Here is a 22,124-nt window from a genome sequence, read left to right on the forward strand (position 1 = left end):
TTCCCATCCTGACTTCACCAACTTACCAGATACCATTGTTCAAAACTTAACTTACTTATTTCACTGCAGATCAGTTCTGTGAAAATTAAACAATGTTTGCAAAGCTCTAGACAGCTGCTGAATAGGCTACGGCAATTTTTCACCAAAGTTATTTTAAGTTTTACTATGGTGTATTATACTACAGTTGATTAAATTAAATGTTAACTTCATAAAGCAAGTAACATATTTCAAGAGTGACTCTATCAAATCTAATTATCAACAATATATATTTAATTGTTAATAAATAAAAAAGTATGTAAAGCAGTGGTTATTACACTTTTCCGTACAGCATATACATTTTCTTTATTAGTTTAAGCACATGTGAAGATGCACTAGGTCAAAGTAAGAAACAACTTCTAACCAAATCCTTCTGACATCTGCACCATTAAGATTTCAAATCCTAGAATCCTAGAATAATAGAATCATTTAGGTTGGAAAAGACCTCTAAGATCATCGAGTCCACCCGTTAACCTAGCACTGCCAAGTCCACCACTAAACTATGTCCCTAAGCACCACATCTACATGTCTTTTAAAAACTTCCAGGGATGGTGACTCAACCACTGCCATGACCAGCCTGTTCCAATGCTTGACAACCCTTTCAGTGAAGACATTTTTCCTAATATCCAATCTAAACCTCCCCTGGCGCAACTTGAGGCCATTGTCCTATCGCTAGTTACTTGGGAGAAGAGACCAACACGCACCTCACTACAACCTCCTTTCAGGAGTTGTAGAGGGCAACAAGGTCTCCCCTCAGCCTCCTCTTCTCCAGACTAAACAACCCAAGTTCCCTCAGCTGCTCCTCATAAGACTTGTGCTCCAGACCCTTCACCAGCTTCGTTGCCCTTCATTGAACACACTCCAGCACCTCAATGTCCTTCCTGTAGTGAGGGGCCCAAAACCAAACACAGTATTCGAGGTTCGGCCTCACCAGTGCTGAGTACAGGGGCACAATCACTTCCCTACTCCTGCTGGCCACACTATTTCTGATACAAGCCAGGATGCCGTTGGCCTTCTTGGCCACCTGGGCACGCTGCTGGCACATGTTCTGCCGGCTGTTAACCAACAGGTTCTTTTCCTCCGGGCAGCTTTCCAGCCACTCTTCCCCAAGCCTGTAGTGTTGCCTGGGGTTGTTTTGACCCAAGTGCAGGACCCAGCACTTGGCCTTGATGAACCTCATGCAATCAGCCTTAGCCCATCGATCCAGCCTGTCCAGGTCCCTCTGCAGAGCCTTCCTACTCTCAAGCAGATCAACACTCCTGCCCAACTTGGTGTTGTCTGCACAATGTCATCTTAAAACAATGTCCAAAACCATTTCCAGTCTACTAAAGTGAGTAAAGTGATTAATTAATAATTGCTCACTAATTCGCCTGAATCCCATAGATGGTATGCATTCCTTGTCCTTCAACAGCAAAAATCAGTGGTGACCCATCTTACCTGAGTTGTTCTGAAATAATTGCTATTCTCTGCAAATGAAAGAAAATAACTCTTTCTTCCTTCCTTTTTAGGCTCAAAAGGAACATCAGAAATAGAAATTAGGTTGTTTTTCTCTCCAGCTACTGACGTAGGCTGATTTATAAATTCAAGTTATTTTCTGCTCGATGGAGTTGGGGGAAAATGCATAAAATAGGTGCACTCACATCATGGTAGTTAATGCATCCCTGAGTAACGTCAATGACATGGCAGTTCTAATGCTCCAGCACCAGGGGAAAAAATGTTTTTCTTCAAGTGTCCTACAGTACTGAGGGTTCAGGTATTCATACATTTGTTATCTTCAGGATCTTAAGTCTTTCTTAAAATGAACAACAAAGGAATAAGAACAGAATTCTAATGGATTAAACTAGCTAACAGACTAAAAATTTTATGTCTCCAGTCCTTATCCACTTTCTCTTCATCACTTGGGATTTTTTAGACTTCTTTAGTATTTTCCCTCAGTTGTCTTTAACGGACTTGCAGAGTCCTTGATTATTTAGTCACCCTTCACACAGAAGCTGTTTAATGCCTTTATCATCTTTATATCTCTTCTCTAAAAAAATTTCAATTCTACTTTCTCTAGCTTGAGATTGAGAGGGAGTCAAAAGCAGAAAAATAAACAGAATTCCCTATGTTATTCAAGATTTTAGAGAATCCCGCTTTTATCAGTGTCATAGAGATTCCTTCCTGGTCAGAGAGGAAATTACACTTGCTTTTAGTTTCCATTAGCATGGTTTGGTTTTATGTTATTCCCTTTTTGGGTGATAAGCACAACTGCAGTGAATTACTGGCTTTTGCTCCTTGCGTTAGTTTGCATCGTCTTACTGTGTGGTCTGGAGCTTGAGCCTGGTTTACCATGCTGCAAAAAAATATGACCGCTCGGGTAGCTGAAATGCAGCAACAAACTGTGTTCCTTTTCACTGACTACTCACTGCCACATCTGAGGCAGCAAGGCACAATATAATGGATACAATCACTACTACAACTTCCCACAGAAGCTAAGGGTCCAGTTGTAGTTGCCTCGCAAAAGTGCTTCATTTAGCTACATTTGGACAGATCTAGTTATAAAAGGCTTATTCCAGTAAAAGGCTTTTGTTTCTTTTGTACCCCTCCACAAACTTTTTAGGGAGTCATTTACTCCTGAGAGACAAGCAGACAACTAGCTCTCTTTCTTCTTGCTGGACTAGAGGACTTGGACATATATTAGTCTGTTTAATAGGAATTAGGCACCTGGGGAGCTCACTAGGATTCATGCCTAATGTTCCTATAAAATGAAACCAAAACTTTCTCTTCCAAGTTCTTAAAAGGTTGTGGATTTTAACAGCACGGACTTTTGGTCATTAGATACATCTATGTACATTTGGTTGGTTAAAAAACAAACAAACAAACAAAATACATGCAGGTCATCATTGCCCCTGTGCAAAGAATCTTTTATTCACAAGTATTTGAAAAGGATCCACTTTTTATTAGTGATCCAGATTCCCAGTTTAACTTAGCAACAAGATTAGTGCACCCTGGTAATGTATAACAGATGTCTGAATTGTGTTTAAGGAGCTGTTCTAGAAATCTCAATTTTTCTGCCTTTTTTTTTTTTTTTTTGGAAGCACAGATGTCCTTCTCTCCAAATCAAGGACAGTTGGTTTTCGTACGTCATAATTTGGTAGGTCAGAATTACTTTGTTCAGCTTTACAATACAAGGGAGTCACCAATGAGTTTGACTACAAGGCCTGCTGCACTTTGGTTTTCTGCACATCTATTTCCAGACAACACCAGGTGCTTTTTCCCCTTTGTTCTTACAATGGTGAGTATTTATGTTATTCCAAAACATACATTTGCCTTTCCCATTACATTGCCATGACAGGAAACAAACGTAATCTGGAAACAAAGAACATAGAAAACCTACTACCTACCTCATTTTCCTTTTATTTTATCCTCCTTCAATTGCAAGTATTGTTACTTTTACAGGAGTAATATATCCTATTATGAGTTGCAAGTCAGTGACAGCAGAAAAAGTCATAGTGCTGCTTCTGCCTATCTATCTATTTTCCAAGATTTTTATATTAGTCACACTCTCATTGTCGGAAAGTCAACTGTTTCCTGCACTAAGTAGCTTGGACCTACTGCACAGTAGCTTCCCTGCTTGAATACTTATCTTTGCTATGGTACATGATTTCAGTGAAAATAAATTTATTTCCATTGAGCACTCAGTGATGTGATGAGCACTGTCCAACTGTACTATAGTTTTAAACATTCTTTCTAAGGATATGTTGTTGTCCACACTGCCATAACATTATTTTACTGCACATGTTCAGGTATCACTCGTAGCTAATGAAATATAATATCATTGGAATTTACTAACTATTCAACCTAGATGATCTTTGAAGCAATAAACACAACAGTAAAACATAAAACTTACCTAATTTGCACTTTATACCAGTGTCCGTCATCCACTTTAACGGCAGTAGTGATGTTTTTGACTTCTGCTGCTTCACCACATAAAAACTGGTACTACAGAGTGGGAAAAATACTTTTATTACATAATTTCTAATAATTAAACTGTTACAGGCTTAGAAACTTGAATTTAAATATAACAAATGGTTTCATAAAAACCTGAAGGATGTCGTATGTATCAAGGAAAACTAATGTTTCATTAAAGATCTGGATCAGGAAATCTATTGTACCAGAAATATACAAACACACATATATACTTCCTAGTCTGCATAAAAATGCTTTAATCTCTGTGTATTGTACAATCAGATATTATGGGCTTGATTTGTAAAGAAGTTGACCATCTGCAACCCAGCTGAAATTAACATTGGCCACGGGTGAATTTTACTTACCATTTTATGGCCTCCTTACACTTCCAAACACGTAATGTAGCATGCAGGCTTGAGCATTTTGGAACACCATTTAATTTCCTATACTAATGTGAACAAGCACTTGATTTCATGGTTTGTCTACTTGTAATTGTAGCTTGATTGTGAGCTTAGAACCATTTGTTCATTGGGCTTTAAATCTACATTTAATTGACCGGCTTTGTGAATGATTAAGTGAATTCAATTAGTTTTAACATGGCACACTGGGATCTCTGAATAGATTTTTGTCAATTAAAGTACTTTCATATTTTATGGTGCTTACGATATGTTAGAATAATATTTTTCTGCATCATTACTTTACCATGAATACAAGTAAGATGGACTTAAAGCCGTCAACATTTTCTAAACCTTGGATAACTTCCTGCCCCTGACTAATCTCATTTGTTCTGGATAAAGATAGTCACAATATAATAAAACACAGTAAATCACAATGTAACAAAATAAAGTAAAAGGTTATTTTCTTTTTTTTTTTTTCTGTTTATCTGCAATTTATATATCTTTTTAGTGTGATCATGGTCTTTAAACATGAAGGCAAATATAACTCAAATATGTTGTTCCTACCAGTCATTTCACAATCCTTGCAGAAGAATATAATTACAGCCAAACTTTTGGAAAATTTTAACAGGAAAATGGAAGATCCATTATGAGAAAAGTAACTTATCTTTTACTATCTTTTTATAGCCTTTTTAGTATCTGCCCATCTCTTCATAAAGCTCAAGCTTTATCTCTTCCTCAGAAAAGAAGGAATAATTTGTCAAAGGTAAAGATATACTGGGATACACACTTTACTCCTTAATGTTTATAATCATATATTCCTATTTAGTTTGTCCACAAAAGCCAAGCAAATGTTTTTTGCAATCCTGTGGAACTGTGAATTAACATGATAGATCAAGTAAAAGGTTTCTACTTAAAGCCACACAGTAACAAAGACACACTCTATTCCCTTACACAGTAAATTTTCCTATGACAATTCACTCAATTTCCACAGCCTCCCATATAACAATTTTAATGAACTTGCACATGAGGAGATTCAGTAGCTTTAGGCTTCCTATATAAAATGGAATACCTTAATTTGTACCAGTTGTAAAGACAAAATCTACATTCTTTATTTTTTTCTTTAATATGTACTTTTAATATGAGACATTCCAATTATAATCACTATTGAATTTTCCTCAAGTATCACCACTTGTGAGACATATTAATCATATTAGCCATGAATCTGCCCTACCAGATAGCAAGTTTGACAACTATTTTCCTTAAAATACTAAAGAATCTCAAGACTCTCTGTATCTCTATCTGCTATCTTCTACAGTAAGAAAAAGAAAAAAAATAGTAGAATTTTAACAGATCCTAACTTTTACTTACTTCAGTGGGAGATTTTGATGCCTTACCTGTAAGGTGCCATGTTTAATGAAAAGCTGAATTAAAAAATGTCCTATTGTTTCTGGGCTCTGTTCAATATACAGGAGGAGTCCATGAGGATTATAGGTCTTAAATTCCAAGTGGATGAAGTTTTGCATGTTCAAATGCAAGCCTTGAAATTCCTGGTAAGAATCACCGTAATAGCGAGCAAAACTAAAATCTGTAAATAGAATTTTGAGAGATATAAGGATACAAAGACATTTTTCTTCTTCACCCACTGCTTTCTTATTCTGCTAATGGTAGCAAAGATATAGGATACTCTTTTACATCTGTCAAGGAGATAGACATGAATTTGAAAACTGATGTTAGTTTTCTTCTGTCAAAGACTAATGCTGAGAATTTATAAAACTAGACATAAGGGTTTAGATCAAATTATATTAAGCAGACAACTAGGGTCAATGCCTGAAAGAAAAGGCTATGAAGATGATTGCACTTGGAACATATGTAGCAGCTTTGGCTCCCCATAAGTCAAGAATAGTTTTTTCAAAATTAGTCATTCACATAGTTTTTGATGCAAGAATGAATGAGTTTGAAGTCTTTGCAGAAACAACACAGTATGGAAAGGGAGGAAGATATTCCACAACCTAATCATGAAATTGCCATCTTAATCAAATATGACAACTATTTCTGTCTAAAACAAACAATGGGATGTTGCTAGGGTGCAAGCTAAAAATTTCCCTTGTGACTACATCTAGCTTGTCTGTTTGATTTATCTAGATCCCTCTTAACCTCCAGCACCCTGTGCCATACCTGGCAAGGGCAGATGCCGCTCTTACTTAAATGGAAAAAGTATGTGAATACATGGCTGCATTTTTTTCCCTCTCTCTCCCCCTCTCTTTCCTCTCCTCTCTCCTTTCCTTTTCCTTCTTTTCTTCTCTCCTCTCCTCTCTCTTTCTTCCCTCTCTCCCTTTATTTTCTTCCTTTCTTCTTTCTTTCTTCCTTTCTTCCTTTCTTCCTTCCTTTTTTCCTTTCTTCCTTCCTTTTTTCCTTTCTTCCTTCCTTCCTTTCTTTCATTCCTTCTTTCCTTCTTTCTCTCTTTTCTCTTTTTCTTTCCTTTTTCTTATCTTTCTCTTTTTCCTTCTATTTTTTTCCTTTTTTCTTTTCTTTGTTTCTTTTTCCCTCTCTTCCTTCCTCCCTTCCTCTATTGTTTTTTATCTTCCCTTCCCTTCCTCCTTGCCTTCCTTTCCTCTCCCTCTTCGTTTCTTCCTTCTTTTCTTTCCCTCTCCATCCTTTCTTTCTCATATGTTGTGTTTTTACAAGAAAAGAGTATTCAGCATGCACATAGGTATCCATTCATGCACAAATGCATAGTCATGCACTTCTTAGTTTTTTTACATGCCAATATTTCAACTGAGCCTCAAATCAGTACATTTATCTGCTCATAAGTAATTAAAAATGTGTGTCCTGTTCCACACATGTAACATGAGGTGTTTAGTTGTTTTGTTTTAGGACAGCTATGGTATTTTGATTTTTGCAGAAGCAGAAATATGCTTTGGTCTCACTTGAAGAATCACCTAGCACACAATTATTTGTTTTCAGTCAGTCTCAACTTTATGAGACTGATAAAAATTTAAATTAATACTAATAACTCACCCATCTTGTTAAAAAAGTCAGTGCAACAATACGAACCCAGATACAATGCGTAACATGTAATAAGGGAATAATTCCATTTTGCTTAACTACAGTTTCAGTGAATCATCTATACAGTGATTCTGAGTATCTTTGAAGGTCACATGTACCATTTGTATTTTCCAACATAGGCAAAATTTTAATCTGTTCTGACACCAACTCCAATAACATATACATTATTATATATGCTTAAATTCTGAACATCAGTGATACTGGGATAAACTACAAACTATTAATGCTGGCTTCCTGTATATCACTGTAAGAGTATGTTGAATTTTATCCTTTCATGGCTTTTCAGAAACTTATTTACAAAATCAAAGTCACTGTATTCAAATCCCGAACAAAGCTCTTAACAAATTCTCAGGAAGAGGTGAAAAGAGAAACAGCAACAAATCAGTACATGTACAACACAGAGTAAAACAAGACAAAAATTTCAAGCAATGCCAATCAATAACCAGTGACACAAAAAAGATTACCTTATAATTTTAAATTTATTTAATCTTTAAAAATTCTGTTTGAAATTTAAGCCTGGATGTGGTAAATTATAGAAATTTCAATCCTCCCCCCCCAAATTGCATAGAAAAATTCTTCCATTTTATAAACAGGACAATTTTCCTAAGAAAGGGCGGACACAGCTTTAGAGGATTACCTCCAATCCCTAACCCTTGTTTGTTTTCCTTCCTGATCTCACCACTGAGCACTAAATCTTTCCCTCATTCCATTTGCCCTGAACTGCCCCTGCACTTGGTTTTGTTTTTCCCATGGAACCGCTCAGTTATCCCCACATTCCTGAGATACTGATATCTAACCACCTCTTTTTCTTGACTCCACTTAGGAGATGAGCTTGGCTACAGGACAGCAAAGTTGCATGGAACATCTCTTTCCTGCAGTCCTGATTCCTTCTGTACCTTCTCAGGTTTTTAGAGATTTTGTGGGTTTTTTTCATTGTTCAGCACATAGACATGTGAGAATAAGTCAAAATTACATCAGTTCTTTGGTGCTTCACTAACACAAGGCATCTGAGCTCCTAGGAATCTCAGTACAAGAGAGGAAAAACTGTGAGGAGAAAAAAAAGGTATGGGGAGGAACAAAGCTGTTTACTCATGACTCCTGAAACTATAATCTAACTCTGGTAACTAAGGCCAGACTGGATTATCTACTAAATTTCAAGAAAGACCAAACAAGCGAAAGCTAGTGGTGTCTACCTTTAGCTTTCTACGTATAATTACAGTAAGTAGACAGAGCACTGCAGACAAAAAATTGTACTTAATTCTCACTGACATTCATGTCTTTTTATCTTCCTATGGCCACAAATGATGCTGCCTTGCAAGACAATACACTCCATTATTCCATGGATTTGGGGCCAATTTGGCTTCTAATGGGAAATATATTCATGCTGCTAACCAGAAAGCTTTTTAAAGGAATCAGCTCGGTAGTAAAATTACTGCAATTGCTTTATGTCCATAAATATGGAAAAAGTTAATGAGGGAAAGCACTGCAGAATATTTAGCAGGCTCCAGGTTTTTGTGAAACCCCTAAAAATGGGCTACTTGAATCACAAATTCTCACAATAGCTATTAACAAAACCCACTGCTGTGGTTTTACGTATAAAAAGTCTCACATTGTTTGTAACAGTACACAATCTCTTTTTATAGAATGTAAGCTTTGCTTATAATCCTTCTACTACACTTATATGCAGCTTTTTCATTTGACCTCTAGAGTTGACTTCCTAGATTGCTATTTGTCCTAAAGCAGGGTGCTCATCATCCAAGCCTTTAGAAAATAAAAAGTAAAAAATTGAAGCTGTATTTTACCTTTGACTCTGAATGTCTAACACTTGCTTTCCTAAGAAACAGGAAAGCCCTTTGGCCTATAAAATCCTTTCAGTTGTAGCTCATTCCCCTGTGTACATACAGCTCTCTGTGTTTTTCTGTTTACATGAGTTCACATGAATGTCAGAATGTTAAAATGTTTGAGACCTAGTTGTAATGGTAAGCACATACGCAGGCAGATCTGCAGCCCAGCTGACTGGCAAGCTTCATTAACTCTTGCCGGTACCTACTGGGTTTCCTCCGTTCCAATGAGCTTCAACTGCATCAGCTTCAGAATGGTGGCCTTCAAATTTAAAACTTCTCGAGACCTAGACAACTGTAAGTCTTGTTTTTTTAAGGCAGGTAGAGATAATCAAAACTTTTAATATGCTCATGAGTGCATGCTCCTGTGGAGAATGGAGTTTCTGTCTCTGGATATTTCTATGTCTAATGCATACTCTGCAGTTTGTATGGATTCAGGAACAGAGAGGATTCTAATAAATGTTACACCTTAGGATAAAACACTCCTGTTCAAGCTATCATTTTTTTCCTCTTTCATTGACACATCTTCTACATCATTTACTATTTCTTTAATTAAAAATACTGTACAACATTCAAAGAGAAGGCATCATTGCCTGTGGGAAGGACTCTTTCATGAAAAACATGAACTATTAATTTGTTATTTGGAAATTTTATTTATTTTTGATAAAGAAAGAACAGATCTCCTACAACAGTATAAAACTGTGGTCGTAAGAATGTTATGTTTGTTTAAAACTGGGGAACGCCAAATGACAAAAAGTTTTAGGAAAGCGAAATGAAAAGGTCAGAGCAAGGACGGTTTCACTGGGCTGGCAACAGACCCCTCCAGCCCAACATCCAACTCCCAATGGCAGCCCACGGCCTAGGCTTACACAAACAGCATGCAAAGAGCAACACTTCTCCTGGGACAGCCTGTTAGCTTCCACCATAAGGAGTGCCATGGCTTCCTCAGCCAGGGCGTGTGTACTCACCACCCGTGCTTACCACCTCCCATGAGTTTGGCTGGCAGGCAGGCCAAAGACATAAATGGCAGCCCAGTGTCCTGCCCCACCAATGACCACACCAATAGCTGCCCCATGCTCCACAGCCCCCTCTCAGCCCCTGCCGCTGCTTGTGGCTGGGTCTCTTGGCGTGCTCTGGCAGCGGCACTGTGTCGCCAGGTAAGGGAGCAGCAGGGAGAGAGAGGCAGCCATGCACCATCGGGGAAAACGAGGGTTTTGCAGAAATCTACGGAGGGAAGAAGCTGAGCCACACGAAGCAGGGGAGCAGGCACAGTTGGAGGGTATGGCCCCACAGGTAGTGGCGGGACCATGTCAAGATGAGGGAGGCTGAAAGCTTGTGACTTCTGGCAGCAGGAGGACAGTTCCTGATCAACCTGCAGGTGCCCAGGGCACTGCTGAGGGCAAACAAGATGCTTCAGGAGATCCCTCAGAGCCAGCTGAGTCCACATCTTATGTCTGCAGAAGGGGGCAAAGGCAAGTGAGACCATTACTGAAGACTCCCTTCTGTGGGGTACAGAGGTGTCAAACTGCCAGTCTGACCTGATGTCTCTGGAGGCTTGCAGCCTGGCAGGGCGAGGATCCAGGATTTTGCACAGGGACCCACAAGGCTTGCCCAGCCCACACAAGGTTAACCCTTGCTACTCTTCTATGTGGGCACCAACAATGCTGCCAGGGTAACCCGAAGCATCAAGAGCTGTGGGCGTGAGGGAGGAAGGCATAGGGGCCCTCAGTCCCACTAGTGAGGGTTAAAGTTCTCACCAGCAGCCGACTCATCCAGCAAAACACCTGGCTGTTTTGCTGACGTGTCTAACCAAGGTGGAGCAAGAGTGTTTTTCCTTCTTAAGTCCTTTGAAGACTAGGTGTGCTGGAGCACAGCTACCGTAACCTGAAGAGAAGTGAGGGAGGAGCAGATGTGTCTGGGCAACAGCATGATGAGAAGCTCTTGCAAGTAAGATGAATTTAACTCAGTATGTGCTGGTATAGGATGGACAAACTCAACCACTGACACTTGAAGAAAAGAACAGTACAAGCACTGCAAAGAATTACAGATGGTAAATCAGCTAAAACATCCTTATATTTAATTAGCCCTCCCCACCATTTCATTCTCCTATGAGTATTCATATACAGCATCCTTCTAAATTACAGGAACGCCTATAGAAAGTCGAAATTTAACAAATATTTTTGTGAACATATTCTTGGGGATATTAGTGCTGGCAACAATTCTTTAATGACCTTGAAAATAATAATTTAATTTTAATTAATAAATAAGTCTTAAGTCCTCCAATTAAGATGGCACAAAGCAAATTCAGCCATGATACTTTGCTGTGAAACTCTATCTCTGGGCTTATTTCTTTATTTTTTAAGGAACATGGGAAATACATGGACAAAAAGTAAATTTTATTAATATTACTACTATCTTGAAGTTGACTATTGGGAAAAAAAAAAGAAGGGAGATTTTTACAACCAGTATTTCTTAGTGGTAAACCTACTTAGTGGGAGTTCCATTTCTAGCTAGATTTTATGTCTTTAATAAAATATTACTGTTCTGCGCCCTGGAGATTTTCAAACAATGACTCTAACTCCTGTCAATTATAGTTAAATATTTTGTCAAAACTACAGTGTAACTAACCTTTGCACTTAATACCAATAAATAATTTCAAACACTAAACTGCTGTTAGCACTTCCTTCATTCACTATTTTTACTGAACAATTGTGTTTGTACCTATAGTGGAAATTCAGTTTTTCCAGGTACACGCTACATTCTCCAAACTACCAATAGGTATGCATAGTGTTAAGGATGTGTTTTGATTGCATTTCAACCACTGCTGAATGTTTCCACATGCAAAAAACTTCACATGAGGAAAAACAATTGCCATGGCAGAGCAAGGGTCCAGCATTATGTTCATGATGAGGATGAGAAGCCTTCAGGGAAGGTTTGAGGGGGACCTAACAGCAGCCTTTCAGTACCTACAAGGAGGTTATTGAGACAGTCAGGCTCTTTGAAGACAGGAATGATAGGAGAATAAGAGAAAACGATCTGAAATTGAAACAGATAATTTATCACAGTAGAAACATACTTCTTGTCCTAACTATAAAGAATTTATGCCTTCCCAGTTTTGTGAACTCTGACAGAATATAAAAACAAAGTGAATAGATAATATTAGTCATATGATGCTTTTTTTTTTACCTCTTTTAGAGCCTCCTGTCTCAGGTGACCTATGCACGTAACAGTGTTTTTTCTTTACTCTCAATATGCTGAAAGTACCTCAGCTTTCATTTTCTTTACATTTCTATGTTTTATCTCCAAAAACTGCATTTCTTTGAGGTTTCACATTTAATGAGTCATGTCAATCACTATCTTTTGCATTCTAAAATAAGGTCAATCATTCCAATGGATCTTGGAGGACAGCGACAGCAAAATAATCCATAACTTTCATTCTTTATTCCCTTAAACACAATAACCTACTTCATATTTGTAATCAGTATTTGAAAGGTTTTAGTTTATCTTCAAATGAGTCCCATGTTCTTCCATATGTTTTAGTCTTTTCAGATGAAACACCTTAAAGACAGAGCAGAACAATGATCTTCAACCATTGTTTCTATTTCCAGATGAAATGGCATTTCGGTGTGGTATGCCTCACCTTCGGTTGCACATAACGTATCGACAGTTACAGTAAACCTATGTTTTATGCTGTCAAAGAAGTCTGTGCTGCATGACTAGCAGAGAATTATAGTTATGTTTTTCTCTCAAAGTTGAAATGTTCTCTAATGTGGCATGCTAGACAGCAATAAAACATGGTTAACATCCAGAACATTGCCAGTGCAGCCCACAAGCAGCTTTCAAGCAAAGAAAAACAACAGTTATGAATAAACGCTCTTTACTGTTCCTTTGTCATGCTTACACAGAGCTACAGATTCAAGTAGACTACAAAATTCTTCTGAAAGGAAAATATGGCTGGTTTAGATATCCTGTAATTCACAACATCTACCCTACGCTTTTCCCTAAACATACACATACACAAACACATACATAGATTTCAGCTGCCTTAAAGGGATGGAAATTCAGACCCTAAAAACCATGAAGCTCCTTCCCTTTTCCTGCAATTATTGTATATCTTTCCTTTACTCACATATGCATCAGTCACACCTGTTGATCTGTGTTTTGATTCTTAACTCCTTCATGTTCAAAAGTCAGTCTGCAATGCTGTTGGTAGTGAGATCTGCACTTTCTCTCTCTGCTCACTCCGTAAAGGGGGCAATTGGCTGCATTTTCTATTAATTTTCAGTTCTCCCCTCCATTCTGTTCAAAAGTTATAAAATACAGTTGGAAACAACAAGAAAAATCTATAAACATAAGATTTTCTTACACAATACATTTTTCAGACAAGATATATATGCACAAACAGCACAGATCTTCAGAAAGCAGAGAAGTATAAAAAAACCAAGACTACAATAGAGATTGAAATTCAGAGATTTCTAATTATACAGGTAGCAACATTCCATAATATAGACTTATTTTATGGGAAGTGGGAGTAAAATCCCTTTTTAAAAATGTAAAGAATTTATTTGTTTATTATTTATAGTATTTGGATACTGTGAGAAAAATGGGCATGAAACTTGTTTATATCCAGGAATAACAGTAGATTCTAATCAAAGTAATAATTTCCTTTTTCTATATATTGAGAGAGAAATATATATAGGTAATACATATCAAATTTCTATATGTATAAAATACATAAACCACATGCTTTTTAAATTTCTTGGGAAGGAGAAAAAGAGTTTCTTTTAAACTGTAAATTTTTTACTTAAAAGAAAACTTACTGAACAGCAAATAATTCTATTTTTATCCCTTTTCTATGACTTATACCAAAACAAGAGGTTCTAGAGAGCTCCCCAAGGAAACGAAGGACTAGAATGTTGGACTGTGCCCAGCAATGCAGACTATACCTCACACTGGCATATGTGCCAGTAAAATATTTGTGCGCCAACAATCTTTCAAAAGTATAACTTAAATGAGTCCATTTCAAACTAAATGGAAATCAGATGTACCTTTTTTTTTTTCTCAGGTATAACAGTTTGGAGAGCTCTAACACCTGTACCTTTATTCACGAATGCAAAGAATTCCTGAATTACTTTGAAATTATTTTAGGATGACGGATACTCATTTGTAATGCCTAAAATGAAGCTCCCAATTTCGGTTGATTTCCATTCCGATTTTCATTGATCCCTGCATTCTGACAGCCAAATTGATGGCCATTTACAGATGCTCATGTCGGCATTTTCAATCCAACATCTTTCCAGAACCACCTAGTGCAGGTAAACTGTTGCTATGATCTACCTTGCCAGAACATTTATAACTATTTCTGCAAATAGTTATTTGCTATTTATGTAGGTAATATATATGTGTATTTTGATACCTTTTCAACGTGGGCTAACTCAACAACGTACAGATAATGGAGAGAAGTGTTAAGTTTTACTGCAAACAGAAGGTGGGTAGAAGAGATTTTCTCACTGAAGGTATAAAAACATATATATATAAAAAAATCAGGAAAAACTCAGCTGTGTGTGGTTCTGTTTCAGCTAAAGCCTGTGTTGTTTCTTTCCTTTTTAAATGTACCGTAAGGGACACAGAGAGGGTCAAGTATTATTACAGCAGAAATCAGGAGCAGCTCTTACCTCAGGGATAATTTGGCCTGCTCTCAGCAGAACTTCACAAGCCTTGCTAAAATCTTTCCCTTCTGCTGCCCTTTCTACAAAGTGCTGGCAACTGGCACACAGCCAGCACCAAGCCCAGTACCCCTGCTTGCATGTTGATAACCCCCATGGCTAGAAGGCATTAGAGCCACCACTGGGAGAGAAGCAGAAGAATCCATAAGACACTAAGCTTTTCCACTTCTACTCATAAGCCAACTTGCTATTTTCAGTCTCTTACAATTAGACTTTGAACAAACATAACTGAACTAATTTTAACATCTTATCAACTATTTTAAAGATTACAACCAGTATCAATGATCACAGCATGATGTGTACATAATATGGCTTTAAAATGTCCTCTACAATATTGTAGGTTACTCCAGAAGGCAGTTATCTCCCCATTATTCAGAATAAATAATATAGATGGGAATAGCACGATAATCAAAATCTTGCAATGCATTGCAAGAACTGCACACTAAAAGCACAAGGTTTTAAGTCTATAACACAAGAAAAATTAGGTCAGTAATCATCCTTCCTCCCCACCCTCCCAGTACCAAATCAATCACTTAAGCAAGATTATTTTCTGACTAGAAACAAACAAACAAAATCATTGTGAAATCCAGAAAAAAACAATATTTCTATCTGGCCAATCCACTGGTAAAAGGGATGGATTTTTAAAATTTGTTTCATAGCGTTTTGTTTTTTTCTAATGCAGTCAAAAAAATCACCATGAAGAAGGTGCATGGACTATCCAACTATGGGTGTTGCTTGAAAGCAACACTTAGAATAATATTCTGTATTCTATGCATTTAGTTGAGGATGCACGTATGGTATCTACTCTAGCAGAAGGATAATGGAACTCTCTGTGAATAATTTGTTCTTGTTCCAGATTCATATCTTCACAGATCCAACATTTTTATTTAGCAATTCAGCTTGAATTTGCTTAGCATTACACTGCTATGGCAGAAGTGATATTCAGGTGATTTGCTGACAAGTATTCTCAGGAGTGTGCTTCTTCTTGTTGAAGGTTATTGGAGAAATTCTCATGGAATCCTAAGATTAAAACTATGCTCATCCTGAAAACCATGTTTCCCCAGTCACTGATGAAATACTGTGGCAAGATGGCATTGTAAGGATGCACAGTAGCTATGCTTGTTCCTCATAATTTATAGTAATTACTTTTACCTATTAATGGAACACACCTCACTAAATTGACAGCTAAGTTTTCTTTGTTCTGTATTTATAAGTAAATATGTTGTATTTACTGCAGTTGCAACTTTGCATAAGCCCATATTTGTCCAATGAGTTGCAATCAAATTGTCCAAATGCATGTGTCTACCTTCAGTATGACTTGTTTTGGTCATGGCTACGTATGCCAGCTCTCAGAGTGGTGTCAAAACTGTTACTGGGCAGGTATGTCAGTTGCAGAATCTGTCTTTATCTCGGACATATGAAACCTGAAAACAGTCTCAACTGAAGCTGCACCTTCAGACATGGATAGTATTCACAGCAGTGCTCTATCAAGCTGTCTTTTACAAATAGGGCTGATGCTATTGATCCTAACAGCGAAGCCATGGTGCTCTGAAATAACACTTCATTCACCTCTTCTGGCGAAGTTGTGACTCTTTCAACTAATATCTTACATATAGTACTGTGTTCAGTCTGTCTGTATCTCTCTGCTTTCCTTTCCCCCAAAGTACTTTGGAGTGCAAATATTTGACTGTCATATGAAAGAAATACTAAAGTACGCAATTAAGAGTGTGGTGAGCCTTATTTCTACTTCCTTCATCTTACATCAAGTATTAGAAACCTGCAGACTAGATTGTATGTTGGTATGCGTTTTATTCCCACTTAACTCGTGAGTTCTAATGAAGATCTGTATGCACGCAAAACATCAACAAAAAAAACCACTCAGTGAATGTTAAAAAGACTCATCATTCACAGTATCAACTTCCTCAATGATGTCCAATAAAAGAAGCATACTATAGATGCATACGACATACCATTTTCTGTTTCACTTTCTGTGTCACAGTGGTCTAGGGTCTGCTAATGTGAACAAGTACAATGGAAACAAATGCTGCCATGAATATTTAAGAATATAAATAAGGAATGAATCATTAATAACACAGCAGACCAACGTTACACCACATAAAATTGTTTTGAAGGTCACACAAATGAAAGTCTGATTAAAAATAGGATCAGGAAATTTAGTAGGTGTCATTTACGACATATAACCTATTAGAGAAAACCAAAATTCAAAACCTAAAATAGATGGTTCATAAATTTTATATATATATAAATAAAATAATATATAGTCCCAGCTGCTTCCCCTCCTGTTTTGTATGTGATCTAGTCACTTGCAAGATATAAATGCAAAATTCTTATTTGATAGACTTTTAATATGAGAACTGGCAGCTCAAAGGATGGGGAAGATTCAGAATGATAGTGCTGCTTAAGTAATTTATTTCAAAATACACATTTGAAGTAATTTCTATGCTGAAAAATTTAAGTTTACTTTTGGAGTTCTAGTGTAAGAACTGTAGAATAATTTCCCCTGTGTAGAAGAACTTACAGTGCAAAAGGAAGCCTTCACACAAATTTTCTGTAGCAGAAATTTTGCATGAATCATGAAGATAAGATTAAAGTGTGCAGACACAGGACATCTTTCAAAATAACTACGTGCATGGAATTTGTCTGTGGTAATGAAAAACGAGTTGCTTCAGAGTAAATACATGTGTTTGTATTGTGCTTGACTGTAGTGTCTTTGGTTTAAATGCAAATTGGACTCTGAAGAAACTACACTGTGGTTGGGATAGAGGCTTTCTAAACAAGGATTTTTGGAAAGTTTCCCACTTTTGATCATGATATTGAGTTAAATAGAAAGCTAACTGCAGACCTAACTGAGGGGACATGGCTGAAAGATAAATGGCTTAAAAATGTTAGCTAGCTAGCAATCATCTGCAAAACAAATAGCAGTTACCCATACACCTTTATTTGTGAAGGAAAAAAATAAAAGCAAATAGGTAAAGATGTCTGTTATCATGATGACACAGACAATTAAGGTCACAAGAACAAGAATTTTTGCTTCTGAAGAAACCATGCAAAATACATAATATTTGATTATGTTACAAAGGCATGTATTTATATATGAAGTTTTTCCAATAGATCTCAAAAATGGAGATGACAACAAAAGCTGGAAACATTGATCAAATTTAGAATAGATCCAAAGACATGTATGTAGCAAAGAAGATGGTGGTAGAAGATAATAGCCTCCCACACAGACGTATGCCAGTTGAGAAACTAGGAATATATTGTGATTCAGATAAGTGAGCAACAATGAGGAAAAGACAGGAAAGGATCCTAACTAGTAAAAGAGATAGTAGAGAAGAGAAACCAGGAATGAGAAATAATGGGAGCAAAGTCACTAATGCAAGCTGAGAGGAAGGTAAGTGTTAAGAACTTCAGTCTAAAGAGGAATATGGATGGCATTTCTGAAACTGTGAAAACAAAAAGGCAGGATTATCTGTAATCAGAACTCAGGTGGAAGCTTATGCAAGGTGGTTATACTATCTGGCAACCTGCAACAGCAGGAGAATTAACTTAGTATGTAGAGGTCCTTGCCAGATTTATGCTTATGTTTGCACTGAAGTAAGGTGAGGCAAGTAGGGGCAGATTTGGATTTCATGTCACCAACACAAAACAGCAATAGCTCTTCTCACATTGATGGCATGGTGTTGACTCTTCCACAACCAGAGTCAGCTGTAGAAATTCTATGAGATAAATGAGAGGCCTAGTATTTAAAAGGATCTTTCTCTGCAAAGGCACTGAAGTTCTCCAAACAATCTGCCCGGTACTATTGTTCAAATCGATGCCTTCAGATATCTTATTCAGATTTAATTCAGAATGGTCATAAAGTGATGGCCAGAATAGAAAATGCTATACTAAATTTTATAATTAATTCCACTTGGTCTGGAATGGATTACCATCTCCCTAATCCTTTAAGTGCAACAGCTACATCTTAGAATCAAGAGAGAATTAGAAAGAAGATGAGTAAAAACAGAATCTACACTTAATACTGTTTGTCTCTAAGATAAAAATGAAAAGAAACCACAATTCTTATTTTGTAAGGAATAAAATTACTTTTAGGTCAGTATAAGAAAAAAAAATCTTTGTTACATATTCCAGTTCTTACCATAAGCAAAATGTTTCCTTTACATCAAGTAAACTGTCTATGTTCACATATTAGAAGTCTGCAGTCATACTTACTTTTGTGATGTACACCATCCATTTCTGCTGAATATTCTACCAAGAGGATGCCATTTCAAGTTCTCCACTATTTTTTCTCATACATATTTCATTATAAAATGAAAACTAACTTAAAATATGAAAAAGCACCTGTTTCTCTGTTTAGATTTTGCACCCACTTTTGCCAGAGGTACAGCAATACTCGTTGCTGATGTCCATATTAATCAGAGTAATTCTCTTGCTCTGTTCTAGTATATGGGTCTAGACCACAGAAATCGTTGCACAACTTCATGAGCTGATACAGAAATCATACCAGTTTTATACAGGTTTTAGCTATACGAATGATTGCACTTCCTGTTTCACAGTAACCCCAAGTTTTCCTCTACTGAGGAGTTACTGTAGATAGAGGCAATGCTCTGACAATTGCTATTTGGCAATTCACTTAAAAGGCAAATCTACTGAGCTTCTCCATAACTTTAACAAAATAATCTATTTCTTTTACTAGTTTATCAACAAATTCCTTATGAAAGTTTATTCTGCTCAAAAATGTTGCTAGAGCACCAAATCCCAAAGACAAAAAAAAAAAAAAATGTACAGTTATTTATGCTTAAGGCACATTCTGAAGGACAGCATGGGTTCAGAATTAGTGTCAATTAAAAGGATCGCTTGGTCAATGGCTGGATTATCTAATTTATCCATACAAAAGATGGAAAGCAGCTCTATACCACATTGTCTTTCTGTTCAGCCAATGGAGAGGAATGCCCAGTGGGAAGTTCACCCCATCCCAAGACAACTTTCTAAAAGAACGGAAAAAAAACTCTGCAAAGGCTTCTTTTTCCACTACTGAAAGATCCTAGATCACCATCTTATATTAGTCACTTGGAGAATTACTAATGTCTATATGGAAAGTGTTTTGCCCAAGAAGACAGCAGGAGTTTTTGTTTGGTTTTATAAATCTCTGTGCATCCAAGTAGCAGGGCCACTACAACTGTAGTCTGCTTTAGGAAGAGCCCCTTACTGTTGTGAGTTTGAATGGACCAGATGTCTATAATTTCAGGTCATATATTTCCTAATATGCCTACCCCCTTTTAAGATAAAAATTGGATATCAATAAGCTGATTACAGAAGAATCACTTATTCCTTAGTAACCTTTACATAATTTTCTGACTACGATTGTTTATATTGCTGAAATTATATTAAGTAGGAGTAAACCCAGTGTATTTTCTACATCTTGTGCATACCACTAATATTTAAAAACAGTTTGTATATTTATCTTCTAATAAAAAAAAAAAATCTTTGTAAACAGGATGAATGTAAAACACCATCTTACCTGCTTCTGATATCTCCAATCTCCACGAAATGTAAACAATCAAGACAGAAATATTTGAGGAATTCGAGGAAGGACTGAGGTACAAAATTACAATTTTTATAGGAGCTGGAAATGGTGTCATTTCACAGCCAAACCCATGCAGAATTCTTTGTTGTTGTTGTTCTGTTATTCAATTTTCTGCCCAATGTGGCAATATGCCAAGCACTTCCATTTACATGTACTTGTTAACTCTCACAGAAATCTAAAATTCACCTCTGGTAAGCCCAGTGTTTACCTGTCCTATGTAAAATACCATTTAAGAAAAACAATGTTGTCCCCGATGTCTCCAAGTAAAGACTACTTAGGAAAATCAAACTGCAAATACTGACTTATGCTTAAATACCACACAGCAGCAGTCACTGAGGAATTCTTGACAAACACTGGATTCTGTTTTGACCAAAACAAAGAGAAAAAAAAATCTGCAAAAATAGATTCCTATTTGGGAGCTAGAGCACATTATATTTTATTTCTTTAGAAAGTTAGAAAGGAATTGTCAGCAGATATAGATAAGGATGGGAAAAAACCTTATTTACAACAAATAAAATTTGAAAAAAAAAATCATTATAATCTTGGGTACTATGATGTTTCATTTATCCAACTCTGCTTAAAATTTTCTTCAAAATCCTAGTTTGATATATTAGAAATGTTAGGCATGAAATGCAAGCAAATTGAAACAAGTATTTTCAAATATATAAAAAAAAAAAAAAAAAAAAAAAAAGAATAGCTGCCTGCTATAGATATTTGTATGATAGATATGAGTTTCACCAAAAACATTCATATGAAAACCACTTGGTTAGAGAGAAATACTATAGGATTTAAGATTTATTGTTTTCAATTGTTAATATGTCAAAAGTAACAAAATAGTTGCAGTGCATTTCATAACAACAGGAGCATGTGCTGTGCACACTTTTGGGGAAACAGTCATTAATGAAAACCAGAAAGAGCCTAGAATACAAAGGCTTTGTCCTGAAAACTGGTGTTAGCTCAGCACATAGAGATTTAGAGTGTAATCTATAGTTTGGCAGTATACAATGTTTGTATTACTCAGGATGGTCTTTAGACCATTAAAGAAATATTGAAAGCACTGATTATAACTTTTGTGGATGCTGTTCACTGTGTCTTCTTTAATTGGCTTGCAAAGGTCCTATTCTTCTTTCTCTTCACAGGATGGGAAATTTATAGTCAATTTGGTTAAGTTAAATAAAATTTCAGGCTAGCAAATAATGACCATGCTTAACATCCCCAAGTGAACTTCTTTCTATCTAATATTACAAATAAATGTTGGGGAAATACTAAAAAAAAACAGAAAAGACAAAGACCATCCCACAGTTAAGGACATATAAAAGATCTAGCCAGTGTCTTTCACAGCCCATTCCCAAATTATTATTTTTCAGTTGAATACATTTAAATGATTTGATGCTAATTGATCCAAAACATCAGAAATTCATCTTATGATGAATCATATCATCTTATGATCTCATTCAAGGTTTTACTTGAAAGTAAAATCCCAACATTACCAATTGTTAGT

The 22,124-nt window shown here is 36.6% G+C and overlaps 1 protein-coding gene across 1 annotated transcript in view; it reads right to left on the minus strand.

Annotated features, from left to right (window-relative positions):
* Positions 1–22,124, minus strand: part of EYS (eyes shut homolog) — a 958,850-nt gene that overhangs the window by 325,896 nt on the left and 610,830 nt on the right. Inside the window, exons 32-33 of the mRNA XM_075145270.1 lie at positions 5,777–5,967; positions 3,926–4,017 (exon numbers count right to left, since the gene is read on the minus strand). Of these exons, the coding sequence (XP_075001371.1) occupies positions 3,926–4,017; positions 5,777–5,967 (283 nt within the window). The remainder of the gene's footprint in view (positions 1–3,925; positions 4,018–5,776; positions 5,968–22,124) is intronic.

Source organism: Calonectris borealis, chromosome 3 (genome assembly GCF_964195595.1).
Source record: "Calonectris borealis chromosome 3, bCalBor7.hap1.2, whole genome shotgun sequence".
Lineage (NCBI taxonomy): Eukaryota > Metazoa > Chordata > Aves > Procellariiformes > Procellariidae > Calonectris > Calonectris borealis.